This window comes from Mizuhopecten yessoensis, unplaced genomic scaffold, assembly GCF_002113885.1.
Source record: "Mizuhopecten yessoensis strain PY_sf001 unplaced genomic scaffold, ASM211388v2 scaffold10921, whole genome shotgun sequence".
Taxonomy (NCBI): Eukaryota; Metazoa; Mollusca; class Bivalvia; order Pectinida; family Pectinidae; genus Mizuhopecten; species Mizuhopecten yessoensis.
Window position 1 is genome coordinate 277,222 of NW_018408788.1, and position 24,225 is coordinate 301,446.

A 24,225-nucleotide genomic window follows, 5' to 3' on the forward strand; every position below is an offset into this window, starting at 1 on the left:
TATTTCGTGTAATATTATGAATTTGTTTCAAAATCATTTAGGCATATATCTGTGTTTACATATACACTCAGATGATGAATGCCAATACAAAAAGTGACGGTGAGGTTATTTTTTAATACCTTTTATTGCAAATACTACATAAATATATCAGTTGTATCTCATCATGGAAAATGATGGCCTGATTAAGCTGAAATATATTTATAAAAATGTATAATTACTTTAAGAACACAGTATTCTTCGAGCGTCCGACCAACATTTTAAATGTCCCTGGTCCTGTTCATTTGAACATGAATAAGTATAGCTAAGGTGTTTTTATCAGTTGCAACACGTACTAAGATAATTTATTTTCCTTCGGCTTTCAAAGACCGATTAGAGATTATCCTAATTCCTCCCCACTCTTGGCCTCCCTTGCCACATTGTTGTGTTTATAAATGAAACTGCCTCGTTTTGAAATCGTCACCTGGATCTATATTTTATTTAAGCTTTCCGTAACAATCGACTGGTCACACTTGACATTCGGATTTGGCTATACATATGGGGATAGCAAGAAAACAGAACTGGCAGTGCCGACGACACAAACCATTGAATAAAGGAAATGATGTTTTTAACGACATGTCTCTTTAATCGGGAGCACATCGTCTTCCTGGTTGATGTTTTCTATTTAAAACCAGTGGCATATAACCTCTATATATTTCCAATATAATGATGACAGAAAATAGCTTTCATGTAATTTCCTGAGCGCGAAAATTGTTGACTTAAGTCCTTGAATTCATCGTGTGATACCTTTGATTGTGGTTCAAAGTCCTTTATGCGTAACGTACTGTAAAGCATACATACATAAATCTTCTCACTTGAACGGACATTTTCCTCACCCTAACATTGCGAGCTACGTGAAATACATTATGAGTGGTGTATCATGGATATTCAGTGATAACCAGCTAACCCTGCCATACCACCACGTACTATCCAGGTCGATGTGAGTGATATCAGTGCGCAAACTCCAAATATACCCATCAAATGTTAATAAGTAAGGTGTGTCATTCGTGTTCCGGCTAGCTGTTAAGCAAACATGTGTGGTATTTGGGCAGTGTTTGGTAGCAGTGGTGATATTTTCACTCATTGCAAGGCGGCATTCAAAATAGCTCATCGTGGACCCGATGCTTTTCGATTAGAGAGCATTTACCGATTCCCGTCCTGTTGCCTTGGATTTCATCGTCTTGCTATACTTGACGCTCAACATGGTATGCAGCCAATGCGAGTGTCTCAGTATCCTCACGTTTGGCTTATCTACAACGGAGAGATTTATAATCACGCAAATGTAAGTTTAATTGTCGACTAAATGAGTATTTATACTGTATTATTAAATCTTATTTTCCATGCATACACAAGCGTTGTTTTAAGAAATGTTTGAGCAATCGTGTTTAAGATGAACGAAAGACAAGTATACTGTTAATGTCTAATTTTTACCATCGTATTGCATTGGTATCATAAAATGTATAATCCTACCACAGATAGCACTCATGTAGTCTATGAAAACCACGAGATGATTGTTGACGTCATATTGGTTACGTTGGATACGCTTGAACCTCTTAGACTAATTGCTGTTGTATTATTTTAAAAAGTATGTAAGATAAGTACATGGTACATGTATGAACTAAATTCTGAATAACAAAAAGTGTCACTGATGTCTGTATTACATGACAATATTCCGAAAATGGTCAATATAAATACCGAACTGCTTTAATTTGGCACTCATATGCCATATGAATGCCAGCTATAAGCAGTTCATGCATACACAAGCGTTGTTTTAAGAAATGTTATTGAGCAATCGTGTTAAAGATGAACAAAAGACAAGCATACTGTTGATGTCTTATATTTACCATCGTATTGTATTGGTATTCTATAATCCTACCATTAGATAGCATTCATTTAGTCTATGAAAACCACGAGATGATTGTTGACGTCATAATGGTTACGTTGGATACACCTGACCCTCCTGGACTAATGGCTGTTGTATTCTTTTAACAAGTATATAAGATAAGTACATGGTATGAACTAAATTCTGAATAACAATAAATGATGTTTCTATTACATAAACCTATTCCGAAAATGTGGAACATACATGAAAAGACCGAACTGCTGTAAGTTGGCACTCATATGCCATATGAATGCCAACTAAAAGCAGTTCAATGATCGACATGAATACACCAATAGAGCTATTTTGTTCTTAATTGACTAATCGGTGATGCCTGGGGCAATATGTTTCGATTGAATAGTTTAGCTCTATGGTTTCATTTCTCGCTTTAAATCTTCTTTACACAGCTACAGCAGGAGTTTGATTTCCATTACGCCACTAAATGTGACGGAGAGTCCATTATCCACCTATACGCCCAGGGCGGGATAGAGTTCGCGGCCAAACATTTGGACGGAGTGTTCGCTTTCTGCCTCCTAGACACGACCAACAAAAAAGTGTACCTTGGCCGGGACACATTCGGGGTCAAGCCGCTGTTTCGTATTCTGAAGGAGGACGGCTTTTTATCAGCGTGCTCTGAAGTCAAAGGTACACCTGCATAGATACGAAAATTAATCGGTTACGTATTCAAGATTTAATTATCATATTTTAGTTTGTATCCAACAGGACACACGGGGGAACGAGAATTTCGATTGAGTGGTCGTTAAAGTTTGGTATTCACATGAATATGGTTATTAATCTGAGAATACCATATGTTTCGGATGAAATATACAGATAATCACCAGGACTGAACGAACACTGTTGCAATAGGGCTGGTTTCGTCATATTTGATGTCTGTCCATACTCCATTACCAATCGAGTATGTTTTAACCTTAATGGCTGTGATTTGAATTCCCCGATAACTTCGTTGAGAGTAATCATCTCCCGATCACTTTACAGCTCCTAGTGTGTTATTTTCCTTCCTCCATGTTTTTATGAATTTGGAATGCAACATATGTTTAAAATATTAGCAATATTCTCAATTTATTCATTTTCGTACACATGCTTAATGTTCGCTTTAAATAGATAATATATTGGAATCACTCGATGTTTGAATAAATGCTTATTTCTATGAATTCTGCTTATCTTGCACTTAATTTCATATTATATAAATTAACATCAATTGATGAATAGGAAATGGTGATTCTGCATAAAATCCGTCCCTCCCTCCCTCTATATTTAAAAGTAAATCCCTCCCTATCGGGATGGATCAGTAATGGATGAGGGACTGACCCGATGACCTTTCATAGGAATTCCCTCTCAAAATAGATTGAATACTCCATATTTTATTTGTTGTGTAAAAAGAACTTCTCATAATCCATACTTACCAACCTAAAGAAAATGTTCAGAAATACCACATAGGGAATATTAAGGGACTGCCTTGCATCAAGTCTATTTTTTAGAGAAACCGGTTCGATCCGCTTCTATATTGCGGTATCGTAGTTATTTTAAGCCCGGTGTTGGTTTAGTCAATTTGTGTATATTAGACACCCTTACTTACAAAAGCGTTATCAGCTGAAGTTTATCTCTTCAGCTGTGTACTGAAGATATACACAGCTGGCAGCTTTTAAGAAAAAAAGTGAAAACCAGTCGAGCGTCTCTTTACCTGTAGAACGTCATTGTCTCGCTGTCAGTCAAGCAGACTGTAGCTGAATTAGACAAATGGGCTGAAATCAACGGTTTGTCTCCAAATTTTGACACGGAGCTCAACTTACGCTGCCTTTTCCTTCTCAACCCAATAACTGTCAGATGATAAAAATACGAAAAATCCAATGAAATTTGTATTTCCTATTGGTTTTGTTTTATATAGTTGTAAACAGAAATTTTCGTCAATAAACTTGTACAGCGAACACTTAGAAGCTGAATCTAATTTTTCTTTACATTTTTACCTAAATATATCACACATTCTGCTTTTAATCATATTCATAATATAATCGGATGTATAGGTATCTCCATATTGCCATATGTACCCTACTCACATTCTAAATAGTTCGTTTCTTACTCCATTCATCCATTCACTAACATTTCTTGATAACATGCATGTAAAACACAGTTATCAGTTTGTTTTAATTTAACACAATTATCAGTTTGTTTTAATTTTTACCAGTATTTAAAATTTCTAAATTTCCTAATTATTTCCAAAGGTAATCTTCTTAATTCTTAATCCTCTAATAATCTTTTAAAAAAACTTAAATGTATTTTCTATTTATCTGGTGCTTTATGAAAGCCCCAAACTTCCGCTCCATAATTTAAAATAAAACAGACATATTTATAGAAAACATGAAGCTGAGTGTCAACATTGAAATATTTTTTCTTAGACACGTTTGATACTGGAAACAATGCTTTTCTTCCTTGTTCAGCGATTTTTTGTTGATTTTTTTTTAAATTTACCATTATAATTCATTAATATTCCCAGGTAATTAAATTAATCTACAATATCTAATACACATCCATCAAAGTACCACTTATCTTCTTTTCTTAATTTACCTCCGTTACGGAAAACCATCATCTTGGTATTAGAAGTATTAACCGTAAAATTCCATTTATTTGTATAAAGTAATAATGTATCTTAACATCTTCTGCAATCACTAAGAAGTTTCAACCAGTAACACCATATCGACTGCAGAAATCATTAAAAATAAATTAATATTTTGTAGCTCTATAGAAGGACACCCTTCTGTTAACATACACAGAAAACAATAGAGACATAATTTCTCCTTGAAATAATCCATATTTACATTGAAAAACAATCTGACATGTTTTTGTTATATTTTACACAACATTTTACATCTCTGTACAAAGACGTATTATATTCAACATTTTTACTTCTATATCTTCTTTGATAAGTTTGTACCACATATTCCGTCTATTAACGAAGTCAAAGGCTTTTTTTGTAATCAACAAAACAGCATGTGTTGTACATAGTTTAGAAATACACCTTCACTGTCAGGGCGCGTTTGGTCGTGACAGCTAGGGCGGTGGTATCTTAGCTACAGAATCGCAACATTTAGGCTTCTAGAGTACCGCTTCTGGCACAGGGTCATTGAGTGCAGTCTCGTATATAACCCTTACCACCACCCCACAACACCCTGTAGCACCAACCGAACCGTGTGGTACCATAATGATGCGCACGTTTTTGTCCGCGGTTGATCTATATTTAGATTTTGCAGATTTCAACCGGATCGGTATTCCATAACCGTCTCGAATGCTAAAATAAAAACGGAAAGACGGTTTTATGTTATATCACGGACTTAGATAACAGGGATTGGCAACACCACTCTCGTCTCGCGTATGTATTGTCCACCTCTTGTATTTGTGCACCGATCCGTGACGACTTGTGACCCTCTCGCTGGAGTCAGTTTACCTGTACTGCGCTGGCGTGCGACTCAACAGACAAGTTTCCGTTATCGATAACCACGTTGTTTACCTAGGCGATGAGAGACCGAGTGTGACACTGATTTGACAGATCAGTACACAGTGTAACAACCATGACTAAAACAATAGAAAACGAATGCATACACGTGATGATGTCGCAAACCTATCTGTTTATGTCAAGCAGCATCAGGTAAGTATCTGATCGGATGATACATCATTGTCAAATATGACTGACTTTTTATCCCGTGATAGTTATTTAGATTTAGACTTTTTAATGAAATAATTTACTGATAATGAATGTAAAACTTAATATTTTGGAGGTGATAAAAGACGTATCTGGCTATAGGCAGCTATATTTCGAGGGCATACATAGCACGGTAGAAGCACAGGGGTTCGTTACATGTTTATGTTGACTGTGACCTATATCAGTATGGCATAACGTTATGTGTATTTTGTAACGAAACCCCTGTGGGAGAAGTGACTTAAAAGGGTTAACTTTTAACAGTAACTTTGTCCTATTACATCATTTTAAATTTAAACCATTTATAAGAAAAATACAGAAACATCAGCTGACCTTTTACCTTTGTATGTTATTCTCGAAATTTTTAATAGGTTATTTAATATATGTACCTAAAAAATAGAACTCTTTCATAAGTTTATATTTCTAGGCAACAATCAAAGGCATTTTTCAAACCTGAAATCCATCTTGGCTTCACGTACATGTATATCCTTTGTCGTCATTTATATTGTTTATACAGAAATATATTCTTGATTTCTGTGACATGATTTCAGCTAAATCTGATAACATCACAGCAAGTTACATTACAGCACGGAGCTAATTCTAATGAATTTATTGAATTAAATGTCAATCATTAGCAAGTATATGTATATCATATACATATTTTGGTGCAACTTATTCGCAATTACTCCACATGGTGCATTTTCACAGCTCCTCTTTTTTTCTCTATGTATTCTGTGGTAAAAAAATGTGACATAAACTTCTGTCCCAGCACTATGAATCAGGCTTAAAATAAAAACGTTTGTCTAAACCAGACTTTCCCAAAAATGGACAAAATAATTCATTGAAAGTTTGAATTTCATTTAATCTTGTTTCAATATTCAGCATTTTGTCAATATTTAATGACTATTGAAAAATGATTGACTCCATACAATGAGCGTTGATTCTGCGAAAGGACATGTCTATTTGATATTTAATGTCTTCGCTGTAACCAAAATATTACACATTGTAGTATCATTTTTCTGGTTCCAGAAACTATATATAGCAAGTCCAAAGTATTCAAATAATTAGGCACCAGTATGATTTAAATTTGAATTCCATCTTTTTCAGCTAACCAAAATGAAACTTGCTGTTCCAGGGACAGCTCCAGCACCAGTGTTTCTGTTGACAGCACCACTAGCTCAGATATGTTGTTCTACAGGTACCAAGCCCACTCCATACAGCTATTATGTTGTCAGCAACACTTTTCAGCATCAATTAAATCATCAATATATTCCTAAAAGATTGATGATATTCAACCTCTTTGAAAGAAGTGCTTAAGCTTTTTGTGACTTTACTCCAAAGAGCACTTGTTTGGTAACTTTTTATTTTTGTGTTTTTCAAGACAATTTTTCTGATTTAGATGTGTCAGCTGTGTTAGAAAGAGAACAATTATTAAAGAAGCTACATCCAGTTCGAATAAGTCCTGAGCTTAAAACAAAGTATAAACTTGTAAACAGATTAAAGGTTGCGGTTCACATATATGCAACAGATTATTATCTTTCAAAATTGATGCGTTGTCAGTTTTGTTACTCAATAGTATCATTACTTTTTATGTGAGAAAGTTGGAATATGTTTCATATATAAATCACATTTAGAACCAAGAGCCTGCATTATATGCTTTTGCTGTAGGTTAACAAAATAAAGCAATGCACTTTAACTAATTACTTATTTCATTTGTGTTAGCTAAGTTATATATACTTTGGGAAAATAGACAAGCACAAGTAATATTTTCACAGAATATGAGAGTTTATTGACCAATGTCTAATAATAAAGTCCATATGCTTGATTTTGTATGATATACATACAATGAACAGGGCTAAGTTGAACCATTTCATAAGTCAAATAACATCTTCCTTCATGTTTGGAGGGTCAAAATCATATTATATTGACATATTCATTCAAATTAATCAAAGATTCTAAAGACGTAATTTGGAGAGACAAAGAAAATACTTATTAAGGATCAACTTAAAGCCCTGCAGTAAGTGAATGGATGTTTATTCATGACTTGCCATGCACACATTACATGTACATTGTACTTATTGTGTGTTTACAACTGAATAAAAACTTTAAAATGAAAATATAACTGGCTTTTTGTATTACTAACAGGTGACATATGTAACAAGCTTGAGTGGTGATATACAAATTGTATTATAATTCAATGTTAACTCGATTAAAAATGAACTGGTTGTTTGATTTAAAAGTACAATTCTTTTCGTAAGGAATTTTGTATTAAACTTGTAAGCTTTGAAGCATATTATTTTGCATACATCTGATGAAACACTCTTCTGCTGTTGATTTGTGTTAAGGTTTTGACAGTCTGGACCCTTTTTTCTTCTTTGGGATGCTGAAATTGGAAAAGATACATCAATCAAGACAGATGGACAAAATCAATGTCAAATTTGGAAATCAAACCACAGCTGTCCTGTTCAACATCTGTATTTTTCTCGCACATCGGAGGGTAATCCAAAACGATGCTCATTGGGGAGGGGGGCGTTGAAACACACGCTATTGCATTAATTTTGGTCAATATTAAGAGCCATAAAAATACATTTTTCTAGATCGTCAGTGCGATTGAATACTTTATATGTACATGATAATGTACCAGGTTTTAATTATGTAAACAAATTATTACATATTTTAATTAATTACCGAGAATAACATGCATTCATGAACCCATCCGTGATCGGTAATCTAAGGCTTAATGGCGGCCATTATTAAAAACACACCGATCAACAACCGTTATCAGAATACAAATACTACAATTTCAGAGCTATGGGTTAAATTTCAAACCATCTAAAGGGAACGAACACATATCAAAAAGCAATGATGTTTATTCCGTATGTCTAATAATCTCATTGTTAGCAAGTAGTTTTCTCATAGATCCGGCGTTTAATCTGTTAATGGCGCGTGTGAAGCCATAACATTATTCAAGTTGGCAACGGTGTTGAATCACTATAAACTTTCGCATTCTGCGACATGTTACTGTTAATCGACACAACAAATACTATTCAATTTAGACATAAGTAAAGCAAATATCACTTACTTTGAACTCCGGACAATTTTACGGTACAGGATTCACCAGAATGTATCATTTGTCACCGGCAATCAATATCCAAAAAGATTGAAGCGGTGGGTTTTTCCCCAAACCACGTAAACTCTCGCGATTTCTTGCAACATCAGAGTGCTCAGGTCATATTTCCTATACCGAAGAGGCAGTTCCCTTTCCCTCTAATCTAATTCCGTGGTTTGTATGAATAAATAAATCAAGGTGATGTTAATGCAAGTGTATTTAATTGTCTCTGTCAATAGAACGGACGCAGGTCAGAGACCCAGCCCGTGTCCACCCGTACAACCTATAAAGACTAACATGGACAATATTTACATTACCTAGAGTCATCTATCACCCGTGGTATGGTATAGGGACGATCTGTATCGGGGTGTACGTTGTACGTTCTTTTCCCCAAATCGAGGTCTTGAAAATGAGACCTTCCTAGAGTAGTTCACTCTCCTACAAATCAGTTATATCTAATACGCGTAACCATAAGCTTAATAGAACCATTTTACATATAGACCCGGTATAATTGTATTTTGCTGATCACTCGCGACGCTGTGAATGAAGGTCAGTCGGCTATGGGAATTTCCAACAGGGAAAAACCCTTTTGCAATTGTATACCATAGAGAACAGTTTCTCGCATGGATTCACACTACCAAGTGTAACTCTCATAACTGTTAAGGACTTTCCACCCTTCGTAATACACATGTTTTTCTTGTCGTATTTTCGTGTCGTCATTTCCGTATTGCGTATCGGGCATTCCATTACCGTAGTGTAAATTATAATAACACCGGGTAAACAATAGTACACGTGTGTGATGATGATATGTTAACACCCGATATCGAGACTTAACTTTGAAATGTGTAATCACACGTATTTCAGAAATAAAGCTTACGATACAAAGACATTAATTAACTCACGGGAAAACACTGACATACGATCAGACTTCAAGAAGGTCGTATATGAGGCGCACGGAATGCAGACTGATGTGTTTAGTTTACCGACCTCACCTGTACGTATCATGTGCTAACAGTAGTTCACAAGCTCTTGATCGCTACGACTTTTGTTGTCGAGCGAGTTATCAAGATGCCTATAAAATGCAAGTGCATGTGCATGTGCACCTAATAACGGCATACCATGCGATAGCCTATGGTTACATATGTACCTGGCATGTTGATATACCATGCGTAAGCAGGCTATGGAATGACATCCAAAGTGTACATGATTGAGAGTAATTTTGTTCCATAAAAGAACAGTAGATTGACAATTAAATATAGTAATTTAATTTATTTCCGTCGTTTTTGGTATAGTAAAGAAAATAAGTGTCATTGTATAAATTCTATCCCACTGCAAAAAGTTCCGATTTTTTTCAAGGTAGACAAATCTCATCAGGATCAAAATTATTGTAAAATGTAAAATAAATTAATTATAAAGACTTTGTGTGTATTTGGTTCAATTTTTCACTCTTTTTGTATGAAACTATGTGTCCTGTTTGCCTTTAGCTTGTATTTATTAACTTTCATCCATACAATTTCAATAAAAAATGTTTTTTTGTAACATACTGTAGATATTTCATGATAGATACAATATTTGTAGGGTTGATTAGCAATGTTTGTTTTAATTATTTTATTGTTTCAATAGTTTTGAACAATGCCACACGCTCAAAAAATGTGAAAGTGTTAAATTTGACAAAAAATCATTTTTTCGGTATTTTTTACAAAAAAATCCCCAGTTTATCGGAATGCTTAGATTTTCATAAAATCATCTCTACATAGTGACATAAGGTGAAAATTCATTGAATTCTGCTGGCTAATTGCGAAACGGTGGCGCCCCCTTAATACTACTAATATGTTGGCGCTATAGCCACCTCATCACTATTATATAGCCAATTATTCGGCTTTCTTTTATATATTTTGAATATGTCAGACATGGTTTCGTTCTTTATATTGTCCTTTTTTCTTAATCATCGCTTAATTATTCCACGACCTGTCTGTATCATCGAAACACGGAATTTCTTTTGACGTTTCCATTCTGATTTTGTTAATTCCAAAGCAGCAATCACCGGTGTAATTTGAATAACTTCACTGTCCTGAGCGGAATTCTCATCATCCATGTCAGTATTGACCTCAATCCGAGACCTAGGGTTCTCTCTCCCTCCAACACTTTCTGGTAATAGGATCTCCAGTGATCGGGATTGGAAACATAAACGGAACCAACCATTCTGACGCGACCTGTCTCTCCACCATCTATTGTACACACTGTTCTTTTCACTGATTGATTGATTGATTGATTGATTGGTTTTACGTCCGCTTCACTACCGAGTAGTTCCACACATTTCCTGTTTAACACCATGTTTTGACAGAACCCTATACCTGGCTCCCTCGTCCCTTGCTTGGGTTCTGTTGTCGTGCAGGTCTTGCCTGCTTACCCCGTAAATTTGTTGGTGACCATGGGTCATTGCTGTCGTCCACATCAGGGTAATAGGTATCAGCCTTACCTGCACCAAGTTTAGTGGTGTGTGCAACGGGTATACACCTTGACTGACAGCGAGATAATGGCGCTCTACAGGTAAAGAGACGCTCGACTGGTTTTCACTATTTTTTTTATCAAAAGCTGTCTGCTGTGTATATCTTCAGTACACAGCTGGATAGTTAAACTTCAACTGATAACGCTTTTTTAAGTAAGGGTGTCTAATATACACAAATAAAACCCACACCGGGCTTAAAATAACTACGATACCGCAATATAGAGGCGGAAGTGCTCAGGGGTTGGCAGCTACCACAAAATATTGAAGAGAGCATGCTAACTAACCATGTGTTAAAGATGAAAATAATTCGTTACGATTCACATTTTCATTACGTTTTTTAGTAAATATATATATATATATAAACAAATGACAAGAGTTTCTTAGTACCTCCCTAGCGCTTTCACCTCCGACCGCAGAACCAAATGATTTTCCATAGACGATAGTGTTAACGTTTACCACTGTCCTGGTTAAAATGGGGTTATCCACACTAGTTCACCTGCCCTCATTTTGAAGGATGTCATCTCACACACCTGTAAAAAGAAGTTTAAAAATTCTACCTATTTGAACTTTTTTATATGGGGGCCGTCATTTTGTATTTAATTCGGCACCAAAAATTGACCAAAACTTACAACAAATTACACACTTAATAAACTTCCCCCAGACAAAAACAGACTTGATTTTTTTTAATTTTGTTTGATACATTTCACATTTATATATATTGTTCAACCTACACATAAAACTTTTGAAACTTCTGCCACCTAAACATCCAACCAGCAGGCCCCGAGGCATTCACCTTCCTATCAAATCTTCTGACCAAAAGGGAAAAACCAACAATCTATTTTTGGTTTGGTTCCGTGGTCCCTTTAGACGTTCATCAGGGGAACTGTTTATTCATGTTAAGATAACGCGTCAACGTATGGCACTTCACATACAGCAGACAAAAAGTGACCATCTTAGATTTTTAACTGTTAATACGCAAATACATTCTTGTGCAAATGATAAGTTCCAATTTCAGTAGGTTGTATTGTGACGACTTAATGTATCATGACTTCATCACTTTCGGTGTTGTGTTGTTGTCCTGTCAAGACAAATAAACAGTTCCCCCGATGAACCTTTAAAGAGGTGAAAGCGCTAGGGGGGTACTACGAAACTCTTGCCATTTGTTTCTTTTATATTTAACAATCACAAGGACTTTGCATATTTTTTCTGATTTATGTATAAGCCACATACAAAATGCATTTTTTCCCAACTGAGAGATAAAATGATAACAAATTATTCGGCAAATATAGATATGATTAATCCTAAAAAAAGCCGTATTGATAATATGCTATCTTACAGTTTTACATTTTCGTGACTCTGATTCGAGAGAGCACATAGGTGCATTCGCGCATCCGGTAGAAACGGTTGAACCTGTAAAGAAAACGACAGGCACAGATCTGGACCGAGACTGACTTCAGGTAAATTTGGCACCTGTTGATTGAGGGGTCCAGACGTACCTGGGCGAAACTAAATTGCTGACTATTGCCAGTTTGCGTTATTTCTTTCTAAAACAATGTTAAGTCACATGTAAATTTTAAGATACGTTATGTAATTCAGTGGACGGATGAAAGAAGGTCATAATATTCTTGAAACACTGTTTTTTTTCTCCGAAACTGTGCATTTTTAGCTCTGCTTAAAGAATCCAAGTGCGTTCGTTTACCGTCGAAAATTTCTGCGCCACACATACCGTTTCAACCGGGATACGCGAATGTAGCCCAGGTAAGACTGTCAAGCATTGGCACTGTCTGTACGGTCTAGCATTTTATATTTTGTAACTACAATGAAGAAGTACATATACATACTTATAAACCGTATGAGTGATGAAGTATAACCTCTATTTTGATGTTTCAAACGGGAAGGAATACGACATATCGTGCTAAGGTTGATAACGGTAATAAACCATCGTTGCTACCACGGATGTGACTCTGAGACGAGAAGATATGTGAACTGTGTATGAGTATCAAACATTTCTGCTACACAGCATGCTATTTCTGGTGTATTTATTTGTGAAAATATAACAATTTAAGAACATGACACAACTGCCGCTGCTGTTTGACAAGAATTCGCGCTGTGTCAAAATATTATCCAATCCTGTGTAAGGGAAATTACTCTTACGTTGGTAAAGTCGCATTGGGAAATAAAATTCAAATATATTCCAAGAACATTGGTGAGCTTTTGTGATGAATTGTATATTCAATAACAGTAAACAAAGTCACTACATATATTAATAATTATTATTAATATGAATAAAAAATATATAAAAATAAAAGGAGTACAATGTCTCTTTTCTCCGTGCATGTTTTCCCACTACTGTTAATTATCCTTCATTTCACAAGCACAAAATGCACCTATTCTTTACTACCCATTCACCGATTGCCATTCTGCACGTAAATGCTCAAGTCACATCATTGGAGGATGCTTATTAATAAAAATTACAACAATGCGTCACAAAAGAGGGTGAAAAAAGAGGAAAGGGAGAAATGTTTTAAGGCATCATTTAAGAGGTGATTGCTTTTGGAAATCCCAAAGGCAACATCATCACATGACCTTATTTTCAAGATATTGATGTTCAACGTGTTACTGAAGCAATTAAATTTAAAGTGGTGAGCGGCTTTAATGTCAGACTGATATAATTCTAGTTTCTACACAATATTTGTACTAACCCTTAGACTGCCACACGGCTGATTTTGGCCAATCTGATTTCTAGGCCAATCGGCTTTTAACGAACTTTGACGTCACGCTCGGTATTGTCCATTACGTCATCAATTCATAAGACGATCTGGAAACTGTTTGTTCTGTGAGGCGATTTGTGTTCAAATTTCAATCATTGCAAAACACTACATCGGTATCGCAGATGCGCCTATCGTATACCAATGGAAAGCTGAGAACATGATCTTGAAGCTCATATATATATATACGATGCATGCTTTCCCCGTTCTTTGAAATACCCGTCCATAGATTAATGGACAAACACTGCGAGGACTGTTTCCTGCTTTTCACGTAGTTGACTATGCTGTGATCTCTACTTTCTGCAACAATGTCAGTCTATTAGAAACCATTCAGGTGTTTTTTTCTTAAACCGAGCTGTAAGCGCTGTATTTGAACTTTTAATTCCTCGGAGAGATGACGTTGGATACGACCAGTAGACATATGGCGAGGACAAGGCACGCGACACAACTCGTTTTTGTTAAATTGTGCCTAATCCCTTGCACAACTTATCTGGTATCAAATTTGTTTAAACTAACCACTATTCTGTATTACATACTGTAGCATTCGGTGAAATAATCGCAAACAATGTAAACTATATTTCAGCTTTCCATAGATGTATAACATGTGGTTCTAGGTGACCGAAATTGTTGTATATGATCTTTTGAATGTGAAGTATTTCAATGTATTTTTCTAGGACGTTTCCTGAGAAAACGTAATTGGGTTTATGCATAAATAGTTGACGTCATAGTACAACGACGTCATAAAACATTTGAACGCCACGCTGAAATATTGGCCTGACAGAAAATCAGGGATTTCACTGTGGCAGCAAAAGGGTTAAGATCTTAACAATTGCAAGTCGAAGTCGTTGCAACTGTCATTGCAATAATTGGATCATTTTACTTAATTGCGCCTTAAAAACAGCAGATTTGAATATTTTGCTTGCACAAACCAAAGGAAAATATGCGTGAAAGTCTTTTAATTTCTTATGATAAAAAACTAATAAGTATGTGTCATGACGCGACAAGAAAAAAATACTGATGTGTTGACTCTTTCAATTGAAATAAAATCGTCATTCTTCATTACTAGAGAACTAACTAATACATATATTTGACAAACATGCGTCATGTCGAGACAATTACAATGACGAAATATTAGAAGTTACCAATGTATTTTTGTTACAAGAACTTTAATTGGTATTGTTTGGTTTATAGTGTTTATCGTCCTATTAACAGTTAACTTATTGTCTGCACGTGTTTAAAAAGGAACAAGTGACCCAGAGGGCCTGTATCGCTCACCTGAATAATGAAACAACCACGGGAAAGTATTTTTATTACAAACAATCCCTCCAATGGTACTGAAGAAGAAGGATTTTAAAGATTCAAACCTCAAATTCCCCTTTTGGGCCACGTAACTCTGCACCCAGAGGGGCCACACCCTCCATTTAGTCCCCTTTGCCCAACGATGCTCTAGGCCAAATTTGGATAAAATCCCTTCAGTGATACAGAAGCAGAAGGATTTTAAAGATTTAAACCTCAAATTCCCCTATGCGGCCCTGCAACTCTGCACCAAGAGAGGGCACACCCTCTGTTTATACAAAATTCAGTCCCCTTGACCAAAGGATGATCCGGGCAAAATTTTGATAAAATCCCTTAACCCTACGGTAAGAGAAGGATTTTAAAAAAATCTAGTTCCTTTATTGGGCTCCACTCTTCTGCCCCAAGGGGGGCATTACCCATCATTAATACAAAATTCAGTCTCTTTGGCCTAAGGATGCTCCTTACCAAATCGGGATGAAATCCCTTAATCCCTATGTTAGGAGAGGATTTTAAAGGTATTACCTCTATTTCCCTTTTTGAGGCCCGCCTTTCAGACCAAGGGGCGCCACACACCTCACTTTTGGCTGGCTTTAATGTTGAGCGTTCGCCCAGGTGAGGAAGGCAATGGGTTCTGTCCCCAGGCCGGGACATACGAAAGTCCTTAAACATAGTAGTTGCTGTTGCCTGCTTTTAGGGTAATGGAAACAACTGGTTCACCCATCGTCAGTATAATGTGACCTGGCAAAATGCTGTGCTCTGTGCCTTCGGCATGGTATTTCAGTGCGATAGAACTATAAAGTCGGCATCAGATCAGCGCTATTACAAGGAGGCAAATACATCAACATACTCCCACTCCTGCGCACACACATGCAAGCACGCACGCACAACACATATGAGACACATCCTAAAATGACCTCAGTTGTTGATAGAACGTTAAACAAAATAAAACCAAACCTTCCATACACGGCGGATTATGCATTTTCTACGGCCCTTTGACCTCGGCAGCCATTTGGGGATAAACAGCACATACTCTTACGATCATATTAAATCAAATAACATATTAATACATTGTTACCTTACAAAATTATTCGAGTATTTATTTATAATCGCGCACTCGTTCATGGAATCTTCATCTGTAAATGGTTTGTCACAAGCATGATGTTACTGTTGATTTAAAGTCATTTGAGTGTACATTGTCAGTAATACTAGTAAACAAGTTATTATGAAAACAATATTTAAACTATCCAAAATAATAAAATAAATATATCATACGGTCATTACAAATTAATACGTAGGGGCAATTTGAAGCTGGCAATACCAAGCACAAATGAAACAGACAATCTTATCTTATATTCATTGAACCCTGCTTGAAAAGAAATTGAAAGGTAGAAGTATAACGTAGACCATGTTAAGCTATTTTTGCATTGTTGATGGCACGAATTGGTTATAAATGCAACTGATATATATTATGATGATTTATGTTTGTTATTTTGTATTGAATAGTGAAAAGAATCTCTCAAAATCATTGTAACTCTAGGGTTGGGAGACAACCCAACTGCAACCGTGGAACAATTCCTACCCGGACACGTAGAGACGTATGATCTCGACTCCATAGGACGAGCTACATTTGTTGAGCGGACAAGGTTCCATAAAATAGGGGACGCCCCGGCATACAAAACAGTGGTAAACCCTACAGGTAGGACTAATTACATGTCATTAACCTATTACTTAGCTCACAATGTCGGAAGAAAATCTCTCTTGTATTTTGTATAATTTATTGTATATGGTTCAGTATTATTGATATGATTGATCATAGACTTTTGAAATTTGATTAGATTATACTAGTTTCTATGTTTTCATTTAAAATACAAAGAAAACGAAAACTACAAAATGATGATAGCCGATCTCATCTCGTGAATGTTATAAATGTTAAGTATCATAGTAAGAAATGCAATATCGAAAAATCATTTCGTACTCATGCATCTGTTTTAAGTATACAACACGTCAACGTCTATTTATTTAATCACAGACAAAGATATTAAAGCCAGCATCAGGACCCTTTTTGAGGCTGCTGTAAAGAAGAGAATGATGGCAGATCGTCGTATCGGATGTCTGCTGTCAGGTTAGTTTCGTATACAATGAATGATTTGTATCAATTAATTCCTAATTATTTGTCATTGTTTGTCAATATTTACGGGCTATTAAAGTTAAAATAATAAATTGGCAATCGATTTCTCTGTTTTCCTCTTTTATATAGTAACTATTTTAGTGGCTATCAAAATGATCAAACGTTGAAAGCAATGATTTGTTACATTTAGTACAACTGCTGTTTGGAAAAGCAGTAGATACATTTGTATGTTTATTCCAATGATCGACTGATATTTAATTTCCATTATTCAAGTTTCATCATTCCCCGATACATTGACAGTTCATAAGATAGCAGTATATGTTGTTTGAGTTCAATTATTTGTGTTTTATGATGTTTAAACCATTTTAAAATATACATTCACGCAGACTCAAAATAATAGAGACGTTATTAAAAAAAACATGTAACAGGCATGGTGTGAAAAATAAAATAGCAAAAGCAAATAATTTACCGAAGGGTATGGTTAAGTATATAGTATATATTAGGATTAAATGACAAAAAAAGAGAGAGACAACTTTGATCACAAACAGAAAAACATTTCTGTGATAGTATTAACATGGAGATAAAATCCAGCTCAAAATGATCGTTAACCCGACTAGTAGTCTGAACTCCTATTTTCAAAAAACTATGTTTCACGTTACAGGTGGTCTTGACTCGAGTTTGACTGCGGCCACGTTGGTAACATTAGCTAAAGAACAGAACCTACCATACCCTGTACAGACGTTTTCTATCGGGATGAAGGACAGTACCGATCTGGTGGCGGCCAGAAAGGTACAAGACCATAATTATACGGTAGATCACTGTAATATTCGTGAAAACTTGCTTTCTGAGAACTGTGAAGTTTTGATTTGCGATACGTAGCAGTAGTACTACTTTGTTAATAGATCAGATCTGTCTTATTAAATATTCGCGATATATTTTGAATCACGATAAACCCTCTTTATAACATAACGAGAACATTTAGATCTCACTAATTATATGTGATTTGCAGTATTTAAAAAAATCCGGGATATCCCGTCATGGATGTAACTGTCACTTTCAGGCCAACCGCAAAAGATAACATCAAAAAAGAGAACAGTAAATGAGAGAGACGGCAAAGATATCAGATACAGCATCATGCCAAAATTATTTGTGGAGTCTCCAAGCATATTCGTAATTTTATTTTATCTAAAAGGAATTTTCTTGGGCTTATTATAGCGTTTTGGAGAAAATATTCACATACTAAAAATTTGTTTCTATATAGTAATCTTTGAATAATTTCACACATTTGTGTGGCCTGATTTTCGTGGTATGACAAGTTCTTCAGAAAAAAATCGATTCTACAATGCCATTTTTGATTAAGTATGAAATATAAATGTACATTTATGAATTAACCTCATGTAAACAACTCGTGCCCATCGTGCGGCGGGAGGTTACACGTAATTTCATAAGCTTCCTTTTCACAAAACTATAGACCACATTTAATAGTTCTACCAAATCGCCTGTCAGAATGGTCAAAAATGTACATGGTTTCTGTATCTTTTTTCCATGTCAAAGCAAATAAAACAAATAAATAAATATCCGGCCAGTTGTAAACTATATCCATGTGTCTCGAAATCTTAATCCAGGCATAGCTGATCAGATGTGATTCACCAGTTTTTAGCCCACCAGGGCTATTCAAATCACCCTGCGTCCGCCGTCCGTCGTCCATCCTTAAACAATTCTTGTTATCGGTATTTCTCAAGAAGTACCAGAGGGATCTTTCTCAATTATTATATGTAGGTTTCCCTTGGTCCTGTGCAGGGCAACTTTTGAGACTGATCGGAAAAACAATATGGCCGACAGGCAGCCATCTTGGATTTTGATAGTGAAGGTTTGTTACCGCTATTCCCCCGGAAGTACTGGAGGGATCCTTCTTAAATTTTACATGTAGGTTCCCCTTGGTCCTTAGCTGTGCAGGCCAAGTTTGTTATCGCTATTTCTCGGGAAGTACGGGAGGGATCTTTCTCAAATTTTATATGTAGGTTCCCCTTGTTCCCTTGTTGTGCAGCAGTTCCTGAAATGGACGGTCTCCCGCTCGCCAATGGCGATTTAAGTCTTGCTCGGACGACCAAAAGCTGTCAAAAGTGAGGTAGTCACTGGCCCAACAAAAATAGTTTGGGTGACTGTTGAAAAAATTAGAAATGAAAGAAATTTTAGTTCCTTCCACATTAACTGGGGGGCAGTAAATTTTTCAGTTGTCATTACTTCGATTTGAATCGAACTGTCCGTGATTTAGAAAATGTGATGAGTTTTTTTCAGGTTTTCTATATCAAATAAAGCCAGGGTGTCTTCTTTGAGGTGCAAGTTTTGTGTATTTCTTTGGGAAACATGTCAGGTTTTAACTAGGGTTGAACAATTACAATCTGTTTGTTTGTTTGTTTGATTTTGTTTAACGTCCTATTACATTTGTAACAGCTAAGGTCATTTAAGGACGGCCTCCCCTGTGTGCAAGATGCATGCGTGTAGTTTATGTGTGTGTATTTTGGGAGGCTGCGATATGTTCGTGTTTGTCTTCTTGTAATAGCGCGGAACTGATGCCGACTTAATAGTGCTACCTCACTGAAACATACTGCCGAAGACACCCAGCAGGACGCCCCACCCGGTCACATTATACTGACAACGGGCGAACCAGTCGTCCCACTCCTTATTTGCTGAGCGTTAAGCAGGAGTAGAAACTGCCATTTTTAAAGACTTTGGTATGTCTCGGCCAGGGGACAGAACCCAAAGCCTTCCTCACAGGGGCGAACGCTCAACAAATGGCCAAAAGTGAGGCATTGTCAAGAGAGACATTAGGAAAAAGAAAGTTATTTAGAAAGGAGAGAAGAGATAAGGTCCCAAATTTAGTCGCCTCTTACGATCATGCAATTGGGGGCAGCAGGTACAATTCTTACACCCTACCTGCAGGGCAGTTGAACAATTACAAATATAATGTTTTATTCTGTTTTACATATTACAAACATTGTCATGTGATATGTAATTTAAATGTGCTGAAGCATTGTGTTAAATGCTGTGGAAATATTTCTTCCCAAAATTATTTGGGCCAGTGCTTCATTTTATTTACTCGCCCCAAAATAATATTTTGAGCCAGCCAATGCAGGTTCCCCACTATCCTTTATTGTTCATGTTTACTTTTGGAAGTGATCAGTTAAACAAAATGGCCTACCGACAGTCATCTTCGATTTTTGACATTGAAGGTTTGTTAGTACTATTTGTCAGGAATAACTTCAGGGATCTTTCTCAAATTTGATATGTAGGTTCCCCTTGATCCCGTTGTGCATGTTATATTTTGAGACTGATCATAAAAACAAAATGGCTAAAGGAAGAACTAAACAGATCTCTCATATTGCAATGATCGATTCTATTTCTTTCACATGAAGTACTGTACTGAAATGACAAACTCATTTTGAAGGTTGGCTTTCATACACATCAGTATTAAGTTTAGATCAAAAGTTACCTCAATGTGCATTTACTGTTAACATGACTCGATCAAACAAATGAGAGGAAAGAAGAGAAAAGATCTAACTGACAAAGAACTAATGAAGATGGTACAATGGTGGGCGCCAAGATCCCGCTGGGATCTCTTGTTTTATGTTGGTAAACATTATTACCAAAATTATGTTTATATGCATATTAAAGTGCTTTGAGTTGATAATGAATTACATACCGTTACTTCCCGTGTATTTTCTGCAGGATATACATTATTCTTAAAAGTCCTTTGCGGGCCTTGTGATTAGCAGGGCAGTTTGACTTTATTTTTCAAGAAAACTATTAGTGTGCGGGAAATGCGATAAACTTCGTAAACACCTTCAATCATTAAAAAACAAAACTTTTTTTATGAAATTCATATTAACGAAACTGTATAACATCGCCTTTGTGGAGTACTTAGTGAAGGGCGAGGAGTCGCCATTGCTGTTGACATCAGCATAATGAATGGTGCTATTTGTGTATCAAAAACAATCTACAAGATATGTAATTAAAAAAAACATCATTACTAACATTGTTGCATATCCATATAAGTACATGAGAACTACATTTAACTGACTTTGGAAGTGTACCTGGTATTTATTTCTTATAATATTTTTTTTAAGTAACCCAGCAAATCTTCAGAATTTGTTTACAAAACATAATAATTTAAGGTAGTGCGAACAATATAACGGAGCCGGCAGTACGCAAGAAATTACGATACTGTAACCGCAACTGGTCATTGTAAAAAGCAGGATTTTTGTTCTTATATCTGTGCTCTTATTTATTTTATTTTCTTTCACATAAGGTTGCTAAACACCTGAAAACAGAGCACCACGAGATAGTTTTTAAACCTGAGGAAGGGATCGCCGCCATTGAAAGTGTCATATACCACCTGGAGAGTTATGACATCACCACCGTTAGGTCATCTGTAGGTGGGTATTTCTTTATGCGGTTCCTCCAAGAATAATGAACGTAGCACACGCACAGTGCCGGTGAATCCGCGATACTTCAGTATCTGTGTTCTAAATGGAAACAGTTCGTTTGTTGGTCAATAGAATGACTACAAGAGACATTATTTTATTTCACAAACAGGATAAGCAGTTGTGCAGCCGCTGTTGTGGTGGCTATATAAACGGGGTTCTATTTCATTTCATCAAATAACTTCTTTTTGTGACGGTTAATTGTAGGAATCTTAAAGTTATACGGTGATTAGCCATAATGCTAGTACATATTCGTAAAAGTTTATAAAAAAAGAACTTTCATCTATATACTACTTAATACCACCTACCGGTAGCAAAATAAATCCATAATCATTAGTTGTTAGTATAACAAAAGAACGTCTGCTCGCGCCAGGGACGTCCTAAACCTGAAGTGATATCCACACAAAAGTGATTCGCGAAAGAAAATAAATCAATATAAAGTTATTAACTTATATTGTGAGGATAATTATACCGTTTCAAGCTTAAATGTACATATAGAAAAGTCAATGGCGAAAATGGTTGTTTTAAACATATTTTCGACATAGTTTTAAGGTTCATTATATTTCTCCGCGCAAATCTTCTATTTATTGACATTTGTCACAGACCGAGGATTCGCGATCATTGACCATTAAGCTAAGAAGTAATTTGAAAAAACACGTTGTTAAGTTGACTTTTCTAAAAGGAGAAATATATAAGGTAGTAGACTAGTATATAGATGATTATCATTTTATCACAAGGTATTTTGAGGGTTTGTCGTGAATACAATTTTCTCATTTGATGAAATCAAGAGGCCAACGCAGGTGGAGTCAAGCATATATCTACGAGCGATTTAAATAATCAATAAATATCGTCGACAAATGTTGTGTATTGTTGTACACAGGGTTGTATCTACTAAGTAAATACATCAAGCAGAAGACGGATACAACAGTCATTTTATCTGGAGAGGGATCAGACGAGATCGCACAAGGCTACATATACTTCCACAAGGCGCCCTCTGTCGAGGACGGGAATGAGGAGAGCAGCCGACTCTGTAAAGACCTATATATGTATGACGTACTCAGAAGTGACAGGTCCACGTCGGCTTGGGGGTAAGGAATTAAATTCACAAATAAACAATAAATAACTATCAAGATAAGATGAGAATTGGATGAAAATAAATGGGGGGGGGGGGGGGGGGGGGGANACTTCTTTTATAAAATTTGGAGTCAAGGTTAATTTACACAAGATACCATTATTACTTATTACTGTTTTGAATATAAATAAGTCAATACCTCTTTCGCAATTAAATGCGTTCTGGACGTGATTTTCAGCTCTAGATCCATTCCTAAGATTCGATGCTACATGAGGAGTATGAATATATTTATTTAAAAAGTCTGTCAATAAAATACAAAATTTATATTACAGACTTGAGATACGAGTTCCCTTTCTTGATCATCAATTCAGCAGTTACTACATCTCATTAGAACCTGAAATGAAGGCGCCCAAGTACGGCATAGAGAAATATCTGCTGCGGTCTGCTTTTGACAAAACGGGGTTACTTCCGGCAGAGATTCTATGGCGGCCAAAGGAGGACTTTAGTGACGGCGTGTCCTCTCAGACAAGGTCGTGGTACGAGGTTATACAAGACTTTGTTGATGAGCAAGTAAGCGTTTTATTGAATCAGTATATATCAATAGAAGACGGATCACTCAAGCTTGTTATATTTCGAAACACTGAATTTCATGTTAAATAATGAATACATCACTTGAAATGTTTCTTGATGAGCGACATAAATTCAGATCAATCATTTTTTATTTAATGTTTTAATTGAATCTTGACTATTCACCTTGATCAATGTGTAAGGTTATTTGTCGCAAACATTGTCTTATTCTCAAATGAGGGCCGCGAATAATTTCTCCTTCATAGAATTAGTCCATTTTTGCTTTCAGATTAATGATGCGTAGCGTAATGAATTAAAAAAGAACACCTTCTCGCGACTGGTGACGTCCTGAACCGGAAATAATATTCACCTGAAAATGATTCGCGTGAGAACATACTCTGTCATAAACAAATCAATATAAAGTTACAAAACAATATTGTGATGACAGCTACACCATTTTAAGCGTCAATGTGCATATAGAGAAGTCAATGAGGACAAACTTATTTTAAAAGATGTTTTTCTACATAGTTTTCAAGGATTATGGTATTCTTCCGCGCAAACCTTCTATTTGTTTACGTTTGTCACAGACCGAGAATCATTTGTAAAATCCCATGTTTTGCTAACCTTTATCAATGGAGAAATATATGAGGTAGAACATAGATGAT

At 36.0% G+C, this 24,225-nt stretch overlaps 1 protein-coding gene across 1 annotated transcript in view; it reads left to right on the top strand.

The window, feature by feature from the left end:
- Window positions 1-888: 888 nt before the first annotated feature.
- The window catches only part of LOC110463678 (asparagine synthetase [glutamine-hydrolyzing]-like), a 37,399-nt gene continuing 14,062 nt past the window's right edge, over window positions 889-24,225 (top strand). Inside the window, exons 1-8 of the mRNA XM_021518476.1 lie at window positions 889-1,318; window positions 2,323-2,560; window positions 16,847-17,005; window positions 17,339-17,431; window positions 18,099-18,226; window positions 21,747-21,873; window positions 22,802-23,009; window positions 23,326-23,563. Coding sequence (XP_021374151.1) covers window positions 1,070-1,318; window positions 2,323-2,560; window positions 16,847-17,005; window positions 17,339-17,431; window positions 18,099-18,226; window positions 21,747-21,873; window positions 22,802-23,009; window positions 23,326-23,563 — 1,440 coding nt within the window. The 5' untranslated portion in view covers window positions 889-1,069. The remainder of the gene's footprint in view (window positions 1,319-2,322; window positions 2,561-16,846; window positions 17,006-17,338; window positions 17,432-18,098; window positions 18,227-21,746; window positions 21,874-22,801; window positions 23,010-23,325; window positions 23,564-24,225) is intronic.